Source organism: Furipterus horrens, unplaced genomic scaffold, assembly GCF_987537825.1.
Source record: "Furipterus horrens unplaced genomic scaffold, mFurHor1.1.pri manual_scaffold_10, whole genome shotgun sequence".
Taxonomy (NCBI): Eukaryota; Metazoa; Chordata; class Mammalia; order Chiroptera; family Furipteridae; genus Furipterus; species Furipterus horrens.
The window spans coordinates 88037659-88062167 of record NW_028327180.1 but is presented as its reverse complement, the minus strand read 5'-3'; the positions used below and the strand labels follow the sequence as shown (position 1 = coordinate 88062167).

Here is a 24509-nt window from a genome sequence, read left to right as displayed (position 1 = left end):
AGGTTAAAATTTTCTTATTTTTTATGGCCAAGTAGTATTCCATTGTGGGCAACTGCTCCTCGTGGTTTAAGGAATTGTAGACCCAGCCTGAGCATGACGAGCTGCCAGCTTTCTGGCCGCACTTGCCTCTAAGTCTCAACATAAGGCTGCATGTGGAACATGACCGACAACTACTCAGAGGGTTGCCATGGGAATTGGATCAAAGGATGCTCATTATGCTCATTATATTTTAGAACTTGCTCTGCTTTCCTTATCAGTAATGTAACATAAACAATCTTTAGCAGGGAGTATATGGAACCCTGCACCTGGTCCGAATGTTTTATAGACCTTGACTCTAATCAGTCAGTGTGATTCCTGAATTAGTGTATGTTATCTGTTACTGTCAAACAACTGAATACAATAGATAATTTGTGAATTTTAGTCTTGTATCTCTCATATGTATCCTCCTCAATAAAAGACATGAGGGATGAAGGTTTGGCTGCTGGTCTTGACTAGAGAGGCAGTCACCTTCCTTCCCCCAGACATAATAAAGTGTCCTGGGTGAAAGTTTGTTCCGCCATGGTCACGAAGCCTCTGCTGGACAGAGCAACTTCCAACCGAGCCTAGGGTGTGTGTGGCACCTCCGCTATATTCCACTATGTAAATGTACCGTAGTTGTCTTATCTACTCATCTCCTAATGGACACTTGGTCTGCTTCCCAATCCTAGCGATTGTAAATAATGCTGCAATGAATATAGGGGTGCTTATGTTCTTTCAAATTAGTGTTTTGGGTTTCTTCAGATAATTTACCAGAAATGGAATCACTGGTCATAAGGCAGTCCCTTTTAATTTTTTGATGTAACTCCATATTACTTTCCACAGTGGCTGCACCAGTCTGCATTCCCACCAACAGTGCAAAAGGGTTCTCCTTTCTTCACATCCTCACCAGCACTTGCTGTTTGTTGACTTGATGATGGCCATTCTGACAGGTGTGAGGTGATACTTCATTGTGGTTTCAATTTCAATTTGCATTTCTCTGATGATTAGTGACATTCAGCATCTTTTCATATGTCTGTTGACCATCTGTATGTCCTTTTTGAAGTGTCTATTCAGGTCCTTTGTCTATTTTTTAATTGGGTTGTTTAGGGTTTTTTGGTGTTGTTTTATAAGTTCTTTATAAATCTTGAATATCAACCCCTTATCAGATGTATCGGTGAATATGGTCTCCCATTCAGTGGATTGTCTTTTTATTTTGTTGATGGTTTCCTTTGCTGTGCAAAAACTTTTTAGTTTGATGCAGTCCCATTTCTTTTTTTTCTTCTGTTTCCTTTGCCTGAGGAGCTATATCAGAAAAAATATTGCTACGAGCAATGTCTGATAATTTATTGCCTATTTTTTCATCTAGGATTTTTATGGTTTTGAGTCTAGCATTTAAGTCTTTAATCCATTTTGAATTTATTCTTGCGTGTGGCATAGAAGGTGGTCTAGTTTCATTTTTCTACACTTATCTGTCCAATGCTCCCAACACTATTTATTGAATAAACTATCTTTAGCCCATTGTATATGCTTGCTTCCTCTGTCAAATACTAATTGACTATAAAGGTATAAGTTTATTTCTGGGCTCTCTGTTCTGTTCCATTGATCTATGCGTCTGGTTTTATGCCAGTACCATACTATTTTGATTATTATGGATTTATAGTATAGTTTGATATTAGGTAGCATGAGTCCTCCAACTCTGTTCTTCTTTCTCAAGATTGCTGAACTAACTGAACTAATAAGCAAAACAGAAACATACTCATAAATAGAGAGCAGGTTATAGCCCAGGGTGGGGGCAGTTTGGGGGTGTATGGATAAAGCAAAAAGAAAAGAAAAAGGGCTCATGGACACAGACAACAGTGTGGTGACTGCAGGGGAAATAGGAAAGAGGTGGAATAAGGTATAAGGGGGATAAATGATAATGAACAAAATACAATAAAAACATATGTCTATACATTAAGTTGTACACAAATGGTCATTCATAGCAGCACTGTTCATAACAGCCAAAAGGAGATACAGCCCAAATACCAATCAACTGATGGATACATAAATAAAATGTGGTGTTTTTATACAATAGAATATTATTCAGCAATAAAGAGAAGTGAAGTTCTGATATATACTACAATATAGATAAACCTTGAAAGCATTATGCTAAGTGACAGAAGGCGGTCACAAAGGACCACATAATATCCTATGATTGCATTCACATGAAATGTCCAGGCTAGACAGAAAGTGGTTGTCTAGGGCTAAGGGGAATGAAGGATTAGCAGTGATGGCTAAGAAGTGCAGGGTTTATTTGGGGGGTAATAAAAATGTTCTAAAATTGATTGTGGTGATGGATGCAAAACTCACAGTCAGAACATACAGAAGCCATTGTATCATACACTTTAAATGGATGAATTTTATGGTGTATGAACTGTATCTCAATAAAGCTTTTTCAAAAACCTCTTCAAAACAAATAAATCAATAAGAAAATTGGGGCAGGTCTCTCAGCGATAAGTTGTCTTTGTTAAAAATATGTTTCAAGATAACTTTATAGCTTTTAGTATATCATTTGGAATGTAGCAAATATTAATACAAGATATTTTTCTTTTCTATGGTGATATTTAATAATATATATATATATAATTACGCATTGTGGTAAAAGCTTTTAAGACTAGATATTTAGCCCTGGCCATGTGACTCACTTGGATGGAGCATCATTCTGTGAACCAAAAAGTGGCTGGTTAGATTTCGAGTCAAGGCATATGCATAGGTCGTGAGTTTCATCTCCTGTTGGGCCTCATACAGGAGGAAATCAGTTGATGTCTCTCTCTCTCTCTCTCTCTCTGAAAATATGAATAAACGGAAGACTATCACAATGTCTTGCTTGAAGTAATACCAAACAGAACTCTAGAAATAAAAAATATAAGTGAAAATAGAACTACGTAGACACTAAGTTGAAAATTACGTACTGCTGAAGAGATCATTGTAAACTAGGTAATATCTGTACTCCTAAATTGTGCATAGGTCTTTAGTGAGGTATTTGAGAGGAAGTGATGCCCCAGTACCCCTTTGTGTGGAGCTGTTCGTGTGTTCCATTTTCAAGAAAAGAAACATTCTCTTAAATGCACACAGCACAGGATAAAATTGGAACACACAGTATTGATGCCATGTTATTATCCATCAGAGAAGGAAAACTCTGACTCCAAAAAACCTCCGCTGCCTTGCGGCATACCTCTTCAGGGGAAAGGCTAAGGGAGTAAACCCCGACAGAAAATCCGGAGCCGGAGTCCCTAAGGCGGTTTGACGTTGTAGTCAACACCGGCAACTCCTGCGGCGCACCTGAAGCCAAGCTGTATTGACTCCGTCTTTCCCTTGGACCCTTCAGCTGCGAAGAGAGGAGGGGTCTGCTGCATGGGCAACAGCAGTCCCTCCATATCACCCTGCCCAGGCTCTGTAGCTTCAGCTCCACTGGAGAGGACACTCCAGCGTCATCGCAAGATGTTGATTCAACACGGGAGGAGACAGATACCGTGTCACTCCCGAGTCGGACTGCACAGCCATTCTCAGCGGTGCAGATAGACTCTTAAGAAGCTACACCATCGTCTCTCGAGACGGACGGCTGCCGACGACGACGGTAAAAGCTTTAAAAGAAGTGATAAAAGTATGACTACATAAAGGAGATTTGACTTGATTTTCAGAGTCAGAGAATACTTCTCTGAATAAGTGCCACTTGATGTCAATTTGAAAGATGAGCTGAAGCACTTAAGGGAGAACTAGCATCCAGAGACCTTTGAGGTAGGAGAGAGTGTGATGAGAAGGCAGTGCGACTGGACCCACCAGTGCCAGGACTAGAATGGTGACTACTATAGTACTAGAGCCCAAGCTATTTGGGGCTTTGTCAAGTACATTAGACCTTCACCAGGTGGCCACTGCGTAGCCATGGAAAGATTTAGGAAGAGTAGAGATAGATGATGGACGCTTGGAACAGCAATGGCGAGGAAACCGAAAGAAGTGGATGAATTTGAGATGTACTGTGCAAGCTGGGCCCACAGGACTGGTGATTCAAGTTTAGCACAATCGCACAAAGCCAAGCACCCTTCCCAGCAAGGGAATTAACTAATAGGGTCACTGAGAAGTTGCAAAATTTCCTCCTTTTCCCTTCAGCATAGACCCAAAGGCCCCCATGATGCTCATTGGCTGTCGTGTATACCAGCATCGCAAACAAACCACAGGTACAAGGCTGGGCTCCCCAGGCCATGTAAGGGACTCACGCGACTTGTTCCTCTGGAGGTCGGTGACACAGAACCACACACTTACCTGCGCAACGCCATTGTCTGGCGCTACGGGCGGGGGCGGGGGGCGGGTAAGTAAGGACAATGGCCAAGCGTAAGAGAACTCTGGAAAAGCGGGAGTCAGAGAAAAAGGGGAAAAACGGTCGGCGTGTGGCACGTGCGGCTGCCCAGGCCATTGAGGGCGGTTCGAGGCTCTGCACAAAGCAAGAGCGGAGGGCGGGAGGAGCCGGAAAACGCACCTGTGATTGGCAGTACAGGGATCCTGGGACGCTTGTGATTGGTCGAGGCCACGACAAAGGCCTTCTTTTTTGAACCGCGTAGGGTTCTGGGTAGCAAAGGCTTTGGAAGGATCTTAACCGAAAGAGGGTGGGGGAGGGTCGCCAACAAACGGCTGAGATCACAATGCGGTCCCGGACCAGGCCGGGGCGACACCCTGTCCCCATGGAGAAAGCCAGGCCGGAGCCGTCGCCCCAGTCACGCCGACTGCCGCGGGCCACCCCGCCGCGTCCACTGCGCCCCGCTCCGCCCCAGCTGCCAGTTGTGGGTACCCCTTTTCGGGCAGCGGCGGCGGAGACCCCTGCGTCGCCTCCAGCTCCGTGCGCGGCAGCCATCGCGTCCGTGGCCTCGCCGTGCGGTGACGCACCGGCGTCGGGCGTACAGCCCTCGGCACGGCGGCTGCTACAGGTGAAGACGGAGCAGATGTTGCTGCTGCCGCCAGGGACACCACTGCCGCCGGCCCAGGACGAAGACGCCGCTGCCTTGCCCGCGCAGGCGCGGCTGCTGCAGCCGAGGCCCGAGCTGCTGCTGCTGCCGCCACCGCCCACATCCGAGGGCGTGCCCTGCAGGCCCGAGTTGCACACGGCGCAGCCTAGAGTGCTGCAGGTCAAGGCGGAGAGGCAGGAGCTCGGGCCCGACGTGGATACCTCCGTGCGGCCTCTGACGGCCGCCGAGGCGGGCCCGAGGACCTCCAGGACCACCAAGGTGGAAGGTCCTGGGTCGGCCCTGGAGAGTAGCCAAGGGGACCAGAAGGGCAAGTTGGAGGCGGAGAAGGTCATGAGAGACGCAGAGAAAGGCAGGGAAGGCACAAGTCTGAGGGGCATCGGAGAAGGAATCATCAAAACCGAGGAGCCTGATAGATTCCACGAGGACTGCAGGCTCGACAGGGAGCCCGCCTCTAACGAGCTGGCCCATGGCAGCAAGGAGGTCATCCTGGCCCAGCCAGCCAGCGCCTTTGGGCCACACCAGCAAGACCTTAGGATCCCTTTGACTCTGCACACCGTCTCCCCAGGGGCCCAGATCCAATTTCAGGGACCTCCGCCTTCAGAGTTGATTCGATTGACCAAGGTCCCCTTGACAGCAGTGCCTCTTAAAATGCAATCCTTACTGGAGCCTTCTGTAAAAATTGAAACCAAAGACGTTCCGCTCACCGTGCTCCCCTCAGATGCAGGTATTAGGCGGCAGGGGAATCTTTTTCAGATTTCGTCTGTGTTGCCCCGTAGCTGATCTGTCAGGAGTTCAGAAGGCTAAACTAGAAAAATAAAACCCTGGATCTCATTCTTTTTAGGGCAAGGTCTGCAAAGTTATCACTTCTGATTGACTTGTACATATTCCAGTAAAATAACACGTTCAAGGTTACCAATTTTTTTATATCTGTTTTAAGGCCCAGTGAAGTTGAGATTAAGATGTGACTAAAGTTTACGCACAACAATGAAAATATTTTTGCTAGGTAATACCAAGCCCTCGGTTTATATGCTACAGATAATTAAAATATTGTATTACAGTAGCTCAATATTTTTTACATGTATCAAGAAGTAGAAGAAAAAATGATGTTTAATTAAAATGGTTATTAAATAGTAAAGTTTTACTGAATTGAGGTGATTTTTCTTCTTTAAAAATGAACAGTAAACATTTTTCTAGAAAACAATACATGATTAAATGTAACATTTTAATATAAAAGCTAAGGACTTAGAAAAACTTGGAAAATGACAATGCTATAGAGTAAGCTATAAAAATTGTTTTACAAGAAATGACTATAATTACAGTGGTAGCAACTATAAGTAGATATTTTATTTCTATCCATTATTCTCAAGTATATAGTTAGGAAATTCTTAGTTTAAGGTTGAATTCAGATGAAACACTATGCCAATGAATGTCATGGGAAGTCATATTCATCTTCATATTTTCATTAACTTTTATATTTATTGTTTTTATTTTCTTTACTGATACTGATTCTTTCTCCTCACCCCACCCTCTTGCTTTTATCTTAAGTAGTTTTTAAACATTGTTTTTATTTTCTAAAGGAAAGAAAGGGAAAGCTTTCTTCACAATACTTATTTCATCCTTTGTGCATTAAAAAATTTTAATATATTTATATATTAAGGAACCCTAAAAGAGAAACAATAAAAGAAATTTATAGATACTTGTTTTTGATGAGTCATGTAAGAGATGTGAATTTAGTCAACTTTCTTTATTGTAATTTCAACTGGCTTTGTGACTTTATTATAAATAATTTTACTTGAATAGGCACTGCATCAGCATGTGAGTGAGTTCTGTGAAGCGTTTTGAAAACACTTACACAGAGCTAGGATTATAGTCATCAATAAACCATAGTTCTTGTTCCCCATTAATAGAATATTTTTAATGGGAAATAAACTAAATGTTAATGATTTTTAGAGGTATTGACAAAGCTCAAAGAAGTAATAAGCCAGCAGTTTACTGTCTTCAACACTATTCCACAATATCTTCAACAATACATTATTTTGAGGAAAAGAGCCATTCTAAGCCACAGTTTAGAATGCTGAGTTCAGGAGTAATGAGTTCTGGAACACTGGCAGTTCTTTGGCTATTTAAGTGTATATTTTCTTCAGCTATTTAAATAATAAATATAAATGGTGCATTTCATTTTGAAATTGTGTCTGTGTGTGTGATATGTTAATTTAGTCTCTTAATTTTTGTCATGTAGGAATACCAGATACTCCCTTCAGTAAGGACAGAAATGGTCACGTGAAGCGACCCATGAATGCATTTATGGTTTGGGCGAGGATCCACCGGCCAGCACTAGCCAAAGCTAACCCAGCAGCCAACAATGCAGAAATCAGTGTCCAGCTTGGGTTAGAGTGGAACAAACTTAGTGAAGAACAAAAGAAACCTTATTATGATGAAGCTCAAAAGATTAAAGAAAAGCACAGAGAGGAATTTCCTGGTAATTAAATGAACAAAGCTAATTTCTTTTGATTTATTTAGGTAAAGATTAAGTTAGATTGAGGTTTAAAGAAAAGAAGGTGTAATTTTTTTCTATAAAGAACAATGGCTAATATACTAATAATTGAATTGATACTGGGCATAAGTTTCCTTAATCAGAACCAAGCAGAGGGATACCTGGTCTCTTATTTTGCTAAGTAATGCAAACCAGGCAACATACAGTTTTACTGTGGTTTTGATTAAATATATAGATACAAACTTATGAAGGTAAAAGCACCAGAGTTCTAGGCTATAATACAAAGGGGGACCCCAAAAAAACTGGAATTATCTTCCAGAGGGTGGGCCCCTGTAGTACAGGCTCTCCCCACTAGGTGAGTGTTCTAGAAATCCAGCTGTATCAGTGTACCTACCAGCTGGCATTTTTGTGAGAGGCTGCGTACAGCTTTAGTGATTTTTTTCAAAGACTCTTTCAAGGTGTTTGCCTAGTTCATGGTGGGTGATTTATGAGTGTGCCTGCCCACACCACACTGTGTGTTCAGCAGTTTTTGACCAAAAATGGCATGACCCTCGTGCCCTACCCTCCCCATTCATGTGATCTCACCCCTGTGAGACTTTTTTTGTTTCCCTGGATGAAAAAAATCGTCAAAGGGAAATGCTTTGCCAGTGTACAAGAGGTAAAACAAAAAATGGCAAAAGCACTAACAGGCATCAAAATCCATGAGTTCAAAAAATGTTTTGAGCAGTGGTAAAAACATCTTGATAGGTGTATTGCATCAAATGGAGAGTACTTGAAGGTGACTGAAGTTTGTAAGAATAAATTCACAATTTTTTATAAATACCATTTTTGCCCACCCCCCCTCCATACTAGAAAACAAAGTTTTAAAATTATAGCAATAGAAAAAAATGCAATGCACACTTAAAGACAATGAGAATTCAGGGATTAACATAATAACACTGTACTCTATTTTAATATTATATGGTTATCAGAACATAGTCCTGCCTTCTGGTTGATAGATTTATCTTCACCATGATGTAGTTTGAAATGAATTCTGAGTTTCTCTCCAGCAGTGAGGACATTGTACAGTGCATAGCAGCCAGCATGACTGTGCATGGTAGAAAAAGAATTATTTTTTTCTAAAGTATGAGCAAAGAGGTTCCAGGGGTGAGGGGAGGGGGTCAGAGACAGCTGTTATAGGGAACCAGCCGTTCTCCTGGTTATACTGTGACTATTACTGCCATAAGTCCACTCTTCTGACTTTGGAAGGAAATTAGGTGGTTTGTGGACTTGGAGAATGCCAAGTCTAGGTGAGTAATTCTTCCTAAATTAGACATAGAAATAGTGATTGCTCATTAGTGACCATTTCAGTGCAAGACAGAGACAACTATATCTTATAGAAAGTAAGGGAACAGGAAGACACAAATACTGTCTGACTGGAGCATTGTTTTATAGGTAGAGGAAAAGCTTTGCGGTTTAAACCCAATGCCTTTAATGTTGATTTTATTACAGATTTAATGTGTCTTTGGATATAAGACATTTGACTTGGCCTTCCTTGGAATTATGGGTTAGAATGTTGGCCACAGTTAGAAGCATATGGATATATATGCTAAAATGCACAGAAGTAGTATCATAGAGCTGGAAAGATACTTTAGACAATAACTTATTTTTTAAAAACAGAAGTGTCATGGACTCTTAATACAGGGTAGGGTAAAAGTATGTTTATAATTATGAGTACATGGAACAGATTTTATTCTTGCATTATTCATCAATTGTTGTAGTATTTTTCATATCAACAATTAATAAACCTACTTTTGCTTCACCCTGTATATAAAGAACTATTTAAAGGCTATAAATAAGGGCTATATGTTCAAATTAAAAATAGTTAATTTTCTTCTGTAGGTTGGGTTTATCAGCCTCGGCCAGGGAAGCGAAAACGCTTCCCTCTAAGTGTTTCCAATGTATTTCCTGGCACCACACAAAATATCACCTCTACAAATCCTACACCAATTTATCCTTACCACTCACCTACCTACTCTGTGGTAATTCCCAGCCTACAGAACACCATCATTCATCCAGTTGGTGAGTTGATTTTACTGTTGATTATGAATTTTTAAATAGCTCTGTGACAATTTTACTTCAAGTTGAAATTTTATTTCTGTTAGCTTAAGAATTTAGAAAAAACAATATTAAGGGGAAAATGAATAAAGTGAAAACATTAAATTGGAGGAGGAAAATGTTCAGTAGATGTCAAAGAACTTGGTTTGCCAGAGTTGCAAATATACCATGTGTATGATTTAACACCCCTTATCTCATTGGCACCCGTTCTGTTATAGAAATATCTTTGGGAGAAAAGAACATTTGTTATCAGCTAAAAAATGAGTCCCTTCTTCAGTAACTGCGATAAAAGGAATGGTCTGTACAGCTTCTATAATTTATGTTTCCTTTGCCCAGAAAGACCATTCTACTTTACTGAGGACTAAGAGCTTCTTATAATGGTTATGGAGAAAAGAAATCTGACTCAAAGGTAGCTTTTAGGAGCTGATGACTTGAGTGCAGTGATAATTCAATTAATACAACTTTGAGAGATTTTATGGTTTCATAGTTGTTTAGAGGAGGTTTAGATCTCGTTATCCCGGGTCAATGGTAGAAGTGCTATTAGCTATAGGCTTGTTAGTTTGTTCTTTCTTTCATCAAGTCATACCTTTCTTAGCTATTATGAACCAGGTTCTGTGCTAGATAGTGGGGGACATAAACATGAATAAAATGATTTCTGCTCTCAGGCTCCCAGCTTCATGGTTGTGGTTGGGGTGGAAGATATGTAAATAATAATAAAGATTTATAATATTTTCTAAAAAGGAATAGATTTACAGGTTCTGAGGGAACAAGGAGGAGGGAAATTAGTTTATTCTTGAATTATCAGGAAAGGCCTCACTAAAGCTTGTGCCCAAGTAACCCCATCAAATGAGAATCAGGACAGCTTCATTTACAGCCTGGTTCTGTGTGGCCTCTACTTCACTCGGTCAGAGGCTCTCTTGAAACAGATAGATATATCCCTTAATTCTCTACCTCCAGGTTCAAGATGTGTATTATCGGCCTTATCTGGAGAGAAGGAAGGATGGAAAGTTCTTACCTGGACAAGGCTGAGAGGCGATCCACATTCCTTTGAGCCTCTGACAGAGACATTTCTAACCATTGAGGCTGTTCTTTGACTGCATCTCTTATATTAACAGAGACCTAACTAACTGCATTGGAATAAACTAGATCATGACTCTATTGCTATGGTTTCTCTATATTTCTTTGGAAAAGATTAGCTAAATTTAGGTTAATTGTGTCATTGGGATAATTTAGTAACTCAATTAGTAGTCCTCACTTCCTCAGGAACAGAAAGATCAAATGCAGGGTTGTTTTACTTGTCTTTAAAAATTGTGTCATATTTGTCATGTCCTGCTGCAATAGCGTGCCTTTCGCATCTGTCACAGATTGACCTGTGGCAAGTCCTGTTCTCACATGAAAATTTCCTTCTGTATTCACATTAAATGCAATAAAGTGAAATAATTTTACTAATTGTTTCTTTAGTTTTTTAATTAAAAAATTAAATGTCGTTCATAATTTAGTTTAATATACAGAAGTATACAAAAGAAAAATGACCCATGCCACTACATTGAAACCTCTATTAATATTAAAAATAAAATTAATATATTTAGATAATAAAAATTCAAACAGTACTTATAGGTATAAAATGAAAGTCTAGCTTTTCCCACTGCTCCCCTGCCCTGCCTCCTCTCCCAGACAAGCACTCCTTAAAAGCAGCCACTGTCAGAGTTTCATATTATCTCTTTTAGAAACATGTATGCATACGTACCAGCATTGTGTGTATTTGTCTTATATTCCATCACTCAATAATTTTATTCATTAAAAAATTATTGAGCACCTATTCAGTGTCAAGCAGAGTTTAGAGCCTCAGAGATAATAGCAGTGTCCAGAACAGAAAAGGTCTCCCTCCTCTCATAGCATTTAGAATCTAGGTGAGAAAGAGAAACCAAAAAATATAAGTAAACAGGATGACTTTAGTTTGTTCAAAATGCTATAAGGAAATAAATAGAGTGGCTGGATATGGTGATGCTGTTATGTAAGGTAGTAACTGAGGCTTTTAGTTGCACGGTTTATTAAATTAAACTGAAAAAAAAAAAATGGAGTGACTCAGTTAATGCCTGACTGACCTATGCTGTTTTTATTTCTGAAGGTGAAACCCCACCTGCCATGCAGCTGCCCACTCCTCCAGTCCAGCGCCTAAGCCCCATCACACTTTTTCAGCCCACCGTTTCCAGTACCACTCAGGCAGCTGTCCAGGCTCCAAGTCTGCCCCTTTGCCCAACACTCCCACCCCAGCACTTTGCTGGGCCCTCCCAGACAGACACTCATCAGCTGCATTCTGAAGCCAATGGCTCTATACAGAGACCCACACCTGTCTCTCCTGAGAGCACCAGCAGGATCTCAGCTAGTGCAAGTACTGCCCATGCCAGATTTGCAACCTTGGCCATCTCACCTCCCAGGGAGTGTCCCAGCGTTTCCTCTTGTCCCATAAGTACGCCAATCCCCCAGGCTCCTCCTCTTCCACACTCACATGTCTACCAGCCTCCTCCCCTTGGCCATCCAGCCGCACTGTTTGGGACACCACCTCGATTTTCTTTTCATCATCCTTACTTCCTACCTGGACCTCACTACTTCCCATCAAGGTAAATGAACTTCTATTTCCTTTCGCCTAAAAATAGATACATCTAATGAGTTTTTACCTCTGAAGGCATCTCTTTTTTACTGAAAAGGGGACTTCTTCAATTCTGTGTGGAATTTACTTTAGGTTATAGGCTGAATAGGGGCTGAGCAGTTAACATAAATACATGAAAGGGGCTAGATGAGGACTGGGGGAGCCAACGGGGCTAGACGAGGACACACCCCACCTAATAGGGCAAGTGCTGTTCAGCTCCAGTGACAGTTGACTGTTGCTGGTTTGTGGACCACACTTTGAATAGCAAGGGTGTAGAGGACAGCACTTGGTCTGAGAGGTTAGATGATTTGTCTAAAGTTATACTCCCTCTTAATGCCCTTTTTAACCCCCCAATTTCCCATATAAATTACAAGCCAATGAATTTATTTTCATAGGGAAATATCTAGGGAAAACAAATTGGTCACTTTTCATTTTGGAACTTAACTCCCTGTAAACATTCTGACAGAGTGGCGTTAACCTCTACTTTTTGTTGTTAAGTATGTAGAGGGTTTCTCTTGAGATTGGAGTGTTATGTGTCTAACACCAGTCTTCTGTTGCTTATTTAAAGTGTAAAACTACTCCCCACTTAGGTATACCAATGCCTCAAGGAGAGGACTTTTGAGCTATATATTATGTTGCTTCTAATCATAATGGGATTGCTTGCTTTCAAGTCCTTACTTAGCCCAGGACTGGAAGAAAGTGGAACTAGGGAATCAGATTAGGAGAAAGGAAGATTTTGCTATCTGAGGTTTGTTTTGTTTTTCCCATAGGTTCTCTTTGTCTTTAGCAGCTTTCAGAGTCTTTTAGGTCAAGGAATCAAATCTCAAGAGACTCCTAAGGCCAGGGGTTGATAATTTCTCCTCATTGCTGTCTTCTAGGTCTGGATATTTTATAGGAATTGTAGAGAATTTTACAGTGTTTTCTAGAAATAAGAAGAGTGCTAAGGACGTAGATGGAATTTAATAAATGCGCAGGTTTGAGATCAATCTTAGAAAGTCAAGATCCACCAACAAAAACCGCAGAAATTTTATCTGCAAGTTCGTTTTGTGGTACAGGAAAGACTTGGACCAGTTTACTCACAGGAAAGATGGAAAAGAGGCTTCTAGAAGAGGCTGCGTCCCTGAATCTCACTCCAATCACTGTTTCTTTTTTCTTTTTTCCGCTTTGAGAATAAGACATTGCTACGTATAATTCTCACAAAAACCCTGTGACTTGGATATAACACTCCCCAGTTTTTCAGATAAATTATCAGATGTTAAATATCTTTGTTAAGGTCACACAACTAGTAAATGGCAGAGCCAGTGGTCAAACTTAGTTTGTCTATCTGATTTCGAATTCCGTGTTTATTATTTTCATTATGTCAGTAAGGCTTCTCAATTTAATGGCTCTTCTTGATTGGCAACTGTTAGTTGCTAGCAGAGATTCATATGGAAAACATGTACTTTTGGATGGAAAACTCATGTAGTCAAGTGGACTATTGGGCAGGCAGATAATGTTTCCTTATACAATAAATAGATAAAATTATAGGAAGTTTATCTTTCTTACTCTTGACAAGGCTTATAGGAGTTAGCTGTTAATGTACAAATTATCTGATAATTTAAAGCATGTTTTAAAAAGAAACTCTGGAAAGTAAGTTATTAGAGGACGGAAACTATATCTGTATCTTGAATGTCATATTGTCAGTTAATAATGATGCTATTGGAGGAACCAAATGAAGTGAATTAGTAGTATAATATTGAATTTTATTTCGTTTAAGAAAGTCAAAGCAGTATGTCAGCTATAAACATTAAGCTGCATATAGTTTTCCAAACAGAAGATCAACCTTATAAATTACAATATTGTTTGATTGCTTTTCTAACTTCTACCTATATGTATATGATGATACTTTCCCCAAGGAAATGGATAATCTTATTTATGCTTGTTTAGATAGTATATTTTAGTAAAATCCAGCCTGGCTAAATGAGAAAATTAATGGATTCCTTCTCAATTTTCCTGTTGATAACAGATAACAGAATCTTCTATAAATAATATTCTCTCCTAATCTAATCCATTCATGTGTGGAATTATTTACTATTGTACTTGAAATGATGTTTGATATATCAACTGTATAAATATGTATCAAATATACATATTTTTCAAGCAGTCCATTTTGCCCTGTTATCTAGAGTAAAAATCAAAGACATTAGCCAGTTTAATCGAGAAGTCATTTTATAAAACAGATAAACTCAAAAGTGCTGATCCCTAGCTCTGAGAGCTACGATCTTCCTTCCTTCTTTCCAGTCTTAACCATCTTCATACTGTGCCTATTGAAACACTCTCTTTCTGTACTGCATTAATTTCTTAGATTACTTATTTTTTAAGTATATTTTATTGATTGTATTGTTACAATAGTTCCAATTTTTTCCCTTTTGCTCCCCTCTTAGATTACTTATTTTCTCCTGCACTCTTTTGCCTCTCCTTCCTCCTCCTTGCAGTATTTATACTTTTCGAACAAAGAGATTTCTAGGATCTTTATTCTGTTGGCCATTGAGTAAATAAATGTGTTTTAATGTCTGTTGAAATTATAGATATGAAAGACAAATGGGAATTTGTTAGCTTGAAATATATAGAAAATATAATCTACGTATATTTGTTTAAACATATGTATATACATACATATATACAGACATATATATGGGAAGGTGAGTCAAAAAATTTTCCAGATTTATGAGAATATATTGCATCTTAACTGTAAAATTTCAGGCAACATATCAAAGGTTAAATGCAATTATCCTTTACCTTTGTTTGGGTTATAGGCCTATTTAAGAATTTGATTTAGCCCTGGCTGCTGTGGTTCAGTGGATTGAGCGTTGGCCTGTGAGCCAAGTGTCGCTGGTTCGAGTCCCAGTCAGGGCACATGAATAGGTTGCATGTCAGGTCCCCAGTTGTGGGTGTGAGTGAGAGGCAACCACACAGTGATGTTTCTCTCCCTCTCTTTCTCCTTTCCCCTCTCTCTAAAAATAAAATAAACAAACAAAAAAGTTTCCTTTAAAAAAAAAAGAATTTGATTTAAGTTGTGGAACCACTTCCCATAATAATGCACATCTAATCTATGGACATATACAACATTTTCCCTAAATGTTATGGAGGAGGGAACTTAAAGGCCCCACACAAACATGATAGACTTAGCTAACATGGACTACCTCCTCCAATAATTGTCTAGAAACATGAAATTTAAATATGAACAATTTACTATCTAGCTGAATGCACTATTTCCTTTGCTGTGTGGAAGCTTTTTAGCTTGACATAGTCCCATGTGCTTATTTTTGCTTTTGGTGTCAAATCCAAACTATCATCACCAAGACCAATGTGAAGGAGCTTACTTCCTATGTTTTCTTCTTAGAGTTTCATGTTCTTATGATCAAGGTCTTATGTTCAAGCTTTTAATCCATTTTGAGTTGATTTTTGTGTTATGGTATAACATAGGCTCCAGTTTTATTCTTTTGCATGTGGCAATCTAGTTTTTCACTTATTGAAGATATTATTTTTCCCCATATATTCTTGGCTCCTTTGTCATAAATTAATTGCTCATATACATGTGGGCTTATATCTGGGCTCTCTATTTTATTCCATTGACATATGTGTCTGTTTTTATGCCAATAACATACTGTTTTGATTACTGTAGCTTTATAATATAGTTTAAAATTAGGGCATGAAATGCCTCCATATTTTTTCTTTCTCAAGATTGCTTTGGCTAGTTGGGGTCTTTTGTGGTTCCATACAAATTTTAAGATTGTTTGTTTTATTTCTCTGAAAAAAATGCCATTGGAACTTTGATAGTCATTGCATCGAATCTGTAGATTTCTTTGGATAGTGTGGAAACTTTAATATTATTTCCCCCAATCTATTAACATGGAATATTTTCCCATTTATTTGTCTCTCTTTAATTTCTTTCATTAGTATCTTATAGTTTTCAGTGTATGGGTTGTTCACCTCCTTGATTAAATTTATTCTTAGGTATTTTTTCCTTTCTGATACAATTGTAAATGGGATTGTTTTAAAATTTCTATGGTAGTTTGTTGTTAGTGTATAGAAACACAATTGGTTTTTGTATATCAATATTGTATATTGATTTTGCAAATTTATTGAATTCACTGACTAGTACTAACAGTTTTTTGTGGAGTCTTTAGGGTTTTCTATATATAATATGTCATCTACTAGTAGAGACCATTTTACTTCTTCCCTTCCAATTTGGATGTCTTTTATTTCTTTTTCTTGCCGAATTGCTCTGGCTACGACTTCTAATACTATGTTAAATAAAAGTGGCAAGAGTGGGCATCCTTGCCTTGTTTTAGCTTTTCAATGTTATCTGTGAATACTTAACTTTAAATAATGGATAGAAGACCATCCATCCAAAAATGGAAGACGATTAATAAGGAAATAGAAGACTTTACAACACTATAAGCCAACTAGATCTAAATATAAATCATATATTTGATATATATTATGTATATAAAATATTCCATCCAACAACAAAATATAGATTCTTCTCAAGTGCACATGATATATTCTGTAGGACAGACTGCATGTTAAATCACACAATAGGTTTCAAAACTTTAGAAGGTTGAAATCATACCAAATTTCTTCTTTAATTATGATGGAATGAAGCTAGTAATCAATAACAGAAAGAAAAGTGGAAAATTCACAAATATATGAAAATAAACAGCATACTCTTAAACAACCAATGGTCAAATAAGACATCATGAAGGAAATTAGGAAATACTTTGAAGTGTATGAAAATGAAATACAAAATACAAAAACGGATTTTTTAGTGAAAGCAGTGATGATAGAGAAGTTTATAGCGGTAATGACCTATATTTTAAAAAACAGATCTCAAATCTACAATCCAACTCTACACCTTAAGGAACTGAAAAAAGAAGAGCAAAGAAAACCCAAAGCTAGCAGAAGGAAGGAAATAATAATGATTAGAGAGAAATGAAATAAATAATTGAAAAACAATGCAGTATTCCCTCACTTATCGCGGGTATTATGTTCTAGACCCCCCCTCCCCCACGAAGTAGGAACCTTACATTTATTCTACACTCTTAAACATGCGTAACTTTAACAACATATGTATACAGTACAGCAAAATCCTGCGATATAGTGAAAAATTCACGATAATTAAATATAATATTTTTAAAAATCCCGCGATACAGTGAGGCTGCAATAAGTGAACGTGATATAGAGAGGGACTACTGTAGAGAATTTAATGAAATAGAGAAAAGTCAACAAAAGCTGGTTTGTGAAAAGATCAACAAAATTGACAAAACCTTTATCGAGACTAAGAAAAAAGAAAGAAGACATAAACTATGAAAATCAGATATGAAATTGTTTACATTACTTCTGACCCCACAGGAATAAGGATGATTATAAAAGTATATAATGAATAATTGTATACCAACAACTTGGGTAACCAAGATAAAATGGAGAAATACATGAATTACCAAAACTGACTTAAGGAGAAACAGAAAATCTGAATGGACCTGTATCAAGACATCGAATCAGTAATCCAAACCTCCCAACAAAGAAAAGCCCTGGACTAGAGAGCTTCGCTGGTGAATTCTACTCAACATTTAAAGAGGAATTAACATCATTACTCTCAAACTCTTATAAAAAGTGTAAGAAACAATACTTCTAAGGCCAACATTACTCTGTTGCCAAAGTTAAAGATATCACAAGGAAGAAAATTGCAGATCAATATATTTTATGAATATAGATGTAAAATATACTCAACAAAATACTAGCACCCTGGATCTAACAACATAATAAAAGGATTACAAACCAAGAACAAGTGGGATTTACCCCAGGAATGTTATGTGTGGTTTAACATCTGAAAATCAATCAGCGTAATAGACTTCACTAATAGAATGAAGGCACAAAACTGCCTGATCATTTCAATTGCTGCAGAAAACACATTTGATAAAATCCAACACCTTTTCATGATAAAAATCAATTCCTAATTTCAAAGTTATTTAGAAAACTAAGAATAGAAGGGGACTTCTTCAACATGATAAAGAACATTTATCAAAAGCCCACATTAAAATTTTTAGTCAGTGATGAAGCACCAAAGCTTTTCCCCCTAAGTTTGGGAACAAGACAAGGATGCCCACTTGTATTTCTATATGCTAGCAACAAGTAATGAGTAAAATCCAAAAAAGGTATTAAGAAAACAATTTCATTTATAATAGCATCAAAAAGAATAAAATACTTAGGAATAAATCTAACAAAGGAGGTGCAAGACTTATAATCTGAAAACTGTAAAACATTGCTGAAAGACATTAAAGAAGACGTAAATAAATAGAAAGGTGTTCGTGCATTGGAAGACTTAATATTGTTAAGATGGCAATACTTCCCAAGGTGATCTACAGAATCAATACAATCACTCTTAAAATCCCAATGGCTTTTTTTTTTTTTTTTCAGAAATGGAAAAGTTGATCCTAAAACTCATACGGAATTGTATGTTCCACATCATATACCCTTAGGGAATTACAAATTTAAACAACAGTGAGATACTACTATACACATATCAGAATTGCCAAAATCCCAAACACTGACAACACTGAATGCTGGTGAGGATGTTAAGCAAAGGAAACTCTAATTCACCGCTGGCGGGAACGCACAATATGGTACAACCGCTTTGGGAGACAGTTTGGCAGTCTCTTGCAAGACTTAATATACTCTTACCATAGGATCCAGCATTCACACTACTTGGTATTTATCGAAATGAATTGGAAACTATGTCTACACAATGGAATATTATTCAGTGCTGAAAAGAAATGAACTATCAAGCCATGAAAAGACACGGAGGACCCTTACATGCATATTACTAAATCAGAGAAGCCATGAATAATATTTTATTTTTGCTCTATTTACCATTTTATGATAGAAGTTTTCATATGCAAAGCAGATGGACTAATCTCTGTGTACCCATCATCCAGCTTCAACAATTATCAACATTTTAGCTAGTCTTCATTCATTTATTTCCCCTACTTTTGGGGGGAAGGTGTCTTAAGGATTTTAAAGCAACTTACAGACATCATATAATTTCACCTGTAAATACATCAGTATTTACATTTACTAGTTAAGAATTTGAAAAAATGACATCCTACTATTTTTAGACCTAAAAATTAATGATTCCTTATTGTTTAATTTTTTCCATTGTCACAGAACAGTCTTTTCAAAATTAGTTTGTCTAAACCAAGATCCAAGCAAGGAATACGCATCGGATATGATTATGTCTCTTAAGCCTCTTTTATGCTACAATAATATTTACCTTTTTTAATACCATGTATTTACTGAAGAAACAAGAAATTATCCACATCCTGGATTTGGCTTATTACATACATCCTTGGGTATTGTTTAGCATGTTTCCCTATCACCCATTTTTCCTATAAAATGATAGTTATATCTTGTAACTAGATTAGATTCAGGCTTAATTTTTTTTAATTTTTGCAATGATACCTCTTTGTACTTTGTATTTTATCACATCAAGAGGCATATGAAGTCTTCTTTGTTAGTGATGTTAGAATGATCTCTAGGTTCAGGTACTATCGATCTGATCATAAGTTTCCCCACTAAAGCAGTGCTTCTCAATTCTCTTCTGTACAGTAGTATCACTTGGAGATCTCAGACCAAATAAATCAGAATCTGGGGGTGGGGGGGGTAGAACTTGGGTAGCAGTATTCTTTAGAAGTTTCCCATGTAATTCTAACAGTCACCTAAGGTTGAGAAATACCAGCATAATTATTTTAGTAGCTATGGTGATTGTTACCTAGACCCATGAGATTCTAAAATGGTGATTTTCTGATTTACTATTCCTTCATTTCTTAGCTGGAATTCTTTTATGAAGAAAAACTTTCCCTCACCAACTATTTGATTTCTCTGAAATATGGAAGGGCAGAGTCAGCTCTTGATTCTTTCCACATGTTAGTGAATCTTGATTTGTTTTGAGAATATCATTATGAACAAGTGGGTTTTTATATATTTGGTATTTTTTAATACCTTACAGTAATTACTTATTTATCTTTTGATGCTCAGATGTTCCCCTTTTTTGTCTAGTTGGCTACAACTTTGCTCCTGTGTCCTTGATCTTTGATTTAATACCTTTTTTTTCCCTCTCTGGCACAATATGTCCCAGACTCATCCTATACCTTATTTATACCGGACCTGGAATCAGCCATTTTACTGAGATATCCAAGTTTCTTTTACTGAAAGTGATATTTAGAAATATCAGTTTGGGCAATAGGGATGCTTATTGCTACTGAATTAACATGTTATGTAGGTCTTTTCCATGAAAATAGGTATTTTTGTGAGAAAATTAGAGTTTATTAATATTTATAAAACAAATGTAATATCATAGAGTTTCAAATGAGGTTCTTTGATTTTATGTTCTTAGTATCTTTTCCCCTAAAAATCTTGGTTCCTAATGATAATAAAAGCACCACTTACTTGCTTTATCCTACCAAATGTTCTTTTTCCTGATATACGTATACCTATATACATGAAGACAGTATGGTTTCAAAACAATATGAATAGTTTCAAAGCAGCAATATCACAATGAAATTACTGCATACAGTTTAAGACTTATTTGTGATTCTTTTTCTTCATTGATCATGTCTTACCAGAACGATGCAATAAAAATAGCAGATTTAAATGATCTTGAAATAGTTTTCTCTGCATATTTAAGGCACTTGCAACTTAACATAAACTTCAGTTTATTTACTTTCAATTTTTAGGGTTTACTTTTTAAAAAATTCAGTTTAATTATGTAAAATGTGTGGTATCAAAGTCAGAATTTCTATATTTGCCTTTTTAAAAAAAATCAGTTTTTTTTTTTTGCCTTTTAAATCATAATATAAGGTACATTTTGAGAACTCTAGCATGCCTTCCAGTCTCCTTTCCTCTACATTCTGTCCTCCTATAGGTGACCGTTTTCATTAGATTTTGTTTTATCTTTACTTTTTTTTCTTTTTAAAAATAAAAGCAAAATATACATGTACGTGTGTATTTACCAATACATCATTAAACATGACTTCTTATAAGGCTAACTAATCATACATTGAGAGTGTTTCTAGTTTCCAAAGTACTCAATATACATCCTCTCCCAAGTTCCTTATGACAGGCCTTTTAAGTGGACAGAATAAGCAATATTATCCCTGTTTTATATAAGGAGGCCCTAAGGTTCAGATAACTTAAGATTTACTTAACACTACCAGGTTTGTAAGTGGCACAGCTAGAACGAGTGCCCAGGTGATGTGCCATGGTCGTTGGGAGAACAAGTTCTGGAGTCAGATGACCTGATTCTATTCTACTACTTACCAATCTTATGACTTCAAGCAAGTTCTTAATCTCTTTAAGGCTCTGTCCCCTCATCTGTTAAATGGAGATATAATACCTATCTCATAGAGTGATTCTAAGGAATATTTAAGGTAACACATATACTCCTTAGGCACTGCCTAGAAAACACAGTGCAGTAAATGCTTATTAAATGCTGGCTAATATTATTATTCTGCTAATTCTATTTGATGCTTTTTCCATCACCATCATGCTTCTACAGTTGATCATTTTCGTCCGTATTACCTTTTAGGATTACCTTTGTGATTAATTGATTTTTTTTTTTTTTTGTTCTTTGATAGAACACTAACTTCTCGTAACACACCAATATAGCCATGTGATGTTTGCATTTTAAACTTTAGCACATGCCTAGTACATGCCTAGTTTTTAGACTCTTTAAAATAAATTCTCCACCAACCTTTGCATAGTATCTTGGCTACATTCGGTTCAGAGAAAAATAGTGGTTGAGTTGTCTTTAGCTGATGCGGATGCTTGGTGGAGGTGATAGCTTTGAGCACCCCCTTGAAGTATCTGTGGAATTTAATGGCTGGGGAGACTTGAGGCAGAACAGTTACAGGAACAAAGTCATAGCTGGAAGCACAGTTGTTCAAGACATATATATATTAAATTTAAACATTTTAAAAACTTTTAACTCCTGTTTGTGATATTTAACATGGGCAAGGTCCCTAGCACTTGAGACACCAAATCACTGAATATTAACCATACTTTCAAAGAGTTTGAGATGATAATTTAGTACATTATCATACTTACGTTTTTAAAGGGAAGGAAACAAAGTTTGCTCCTTTTTAAAATGTGGGAGCATGAAATTAAACACTCATTTTGTCATGGATTTTGCTATGACATTATGTTTATTATGTTCATGTTGTCTGTCACTAGATGGAGTCCATGAGTCCAGGGAAGTCTCAACTGGACTTTTCTCTATACTTCTTCCTACAATTCCTGTTCGGTGCCTTTGAAAGGGAGAATAAATACTTTATAAAGTAAAGACAATTTTTTTTTTTTGAAAAATGAATTTGGCTGGCAGAATTTTTAAAAAACCATCAGTTTTTTTTTCTTTTAAAAATCATCAAAATAATCATTTTAATTCTTTACATTTCTGCCCTCCAATTTTTTTTTTTTGGAAAGATCTTTAAAATGACAGTTTAATATCAATTCTAAATCTTCCTGTTATTGACTGTTTTTAACTTACTTTATTATTGGATGTCAATTAAAAAGTGAAATTGTTATCCTCTGTTTCAGGGCTTCCCCAGGAGCTCTTGATTTCAACCCAATTATACATTTTTCCTCCATAAGCTTTGTTTTGAATATTCCTAAGAGTAATTGTGGCACTACTTACTGTCAGTTTTTTAAAGCGGCACAACACATGCCTGCATTTCCAAAACCTTACATGGTGTAAGGCATCAGGAGAGAAAGGCCCAGATAAGCAATTATTTTATTTTATTTTATCAAGGCTCAGAAGGAAGCTGAAGGCTGATAAGAGATACTAGTCTAGTAAGTACGTCAGTCACAAGCTCACTTTGCCTTTTATTTTATGTTGGGGCTAAGCAGTAGTAAAAGGTCAAAGGAATACAGTGGTAGCAGAAAGTTATTTTGGGAACTTTCCAGGCCCCAAAGAGGATGCAGTTAAACTTGATCAATTAGTCTGTATACAAGGCAATATCTAGACAAGGTATGTATGATCTAATTCCTCTTTTGTCTTTCTGCTGCAGCACGTGCCCTTATAGTCGGCCTCCCTTTGGCTATGGAAACTTTCCAAGTCCAATGCCAGAATGCTTTGGTTGTTATGAAGACAGGTACCAAAAACACGAGGCTGTCTTTTCAGCTTTAAATAGAGACTATTCTTTCAGAGACCACGCAGATGAACACACACACATTGAAGATTCTTGGAGTTGTGAGAGCATGGATGGGACCTCTTACTATAACAGTCATGGCCACAGTGGGGAAGGACACCTCAGTCCCATGCCTCAACTGGACATCAGCGTCTTGGAGACCGTCTTAACTGTCTCTACATCAATTCCCTCTAGCATCCAGCAAGTCAATGTCACTGATAGTGATGAGGAGAAAGAAGATAAAGTACTCAGGAATTTATAATTTTTAAACAGATATGCACAGAAAATAAACATTTTTAAAAATATATTCTGGGTCAGTTGGTGTGAGGGGAAAAAAAAGCCTAGAATGCTTTGCTGAGAGTTTTCAGCCATGATTTGAGGAGTCAAACGAAATGCAATTTATGCCTTCATTAAGTTTTTATTAGTGAAACTGGAGTCCCAAATGTTTCATTGTAGGAATATTTAAGATACAAAGTAGTTTATTTTTATGCCAGAAATTTGCATCAACATATATTATCATCACTTTATCTTGGAACATGCAAAATACTGAATACTCACAATGATATGTGAGGGAAAAGAGAGTGTACATCTGGCATGACAAGTGGGATTTGTATTTTATTTTGGGATACACTTACTTATTTTTCTTATATAATTTTTGTTTGGTCTTTATGTAATACTTATGGATGTCAATTTTTATGTAACATTTTGAAAATATTTTGATAACTTTTTGTAGTGAATTGGGACTCAGTTACTAAATTTAACTTATACTGATAACCAACTATAAGTTGCAAATGTATTTTAATGTCACCTGGGGTAATTCCTTTAGCTAAATTAGTCATTTCTGTCTCTAAACATTTTGATCATCTATTTTGGATATATTTTCCCATTTGGCATTCATTGTTCTACTTTTATTACAATTAAATAAACATAGATAAAATTGTCTATGTTGGATATTTTCTGTTCAGGGGATAGAAATTGGCAAAACGTGTATTCTTAAAATGAGGATGGTTTTCATACGACATACAAATATT

General features: G+C 37.2%; 1 protein-coding gene across 2 annotated transcripts; it reads left to right on the top strand.

The window, feature by feature from the left end:
• Positions 1 to 4733: 4733 nt before the first annotated feature.
• On the top strand, positions 4734 to 23740 carry SOX30 (SRY-box transcription factor 30). Of its 2 annotated transcripts, XM_090289675.1 has the most exons (5): positions 4734 to 5739; positions 7255 to 7494; positions 9391 to 9570; positions 11735 to 12227; positions 23359 to 23740. In XM_090289675.1, exons 1-5 carry the CDS (start codon positions 4734 to 4736, stop codon positions 23738 to 23740), a joined length of 2301 nt encoding a protein of 766 aa, XP_090145801.1. The 2 variants fall into 2 exon arrangements, with proteins under 2 accessions (XP_090145801.1, XP_090145802.1); XM_090289676.1 differs by lacking the exon at positions 11735 to 12227 and having other exon boundaries at positions 23359 to 23477.
• Positions 23741 to 24509: the final 769 nt, after the last annotated feature.

What these genes read in the sequence shown, in the direction of transcription:
- SOX30 (XM_090289675.1), top strand. Translation starts at nt 4,734, where the DNA reads ATGGAGAAAGCCAGGCCGGAGCCGTCGCCCCAGTCACGCCGACTGCCG. An exon ending in GCACAGAGAGGAATTTCCTG is followed by an intron (nt 7,495 to 9,390) that starts GTAATTAAATGA and finishes TTTCTTCTGTAG; the next exon opens with GTTGGGTTTATCAGCCTCGG. An exon ending in CCTCACTACTTCCCATCAAG is followed by an intron (nt 12,228 to 23,358) that starts GTAAATGAACTT and finishes TTTCTGCTGCAG; the next exon opens with CACGTGCCCTTATAGTCGGC.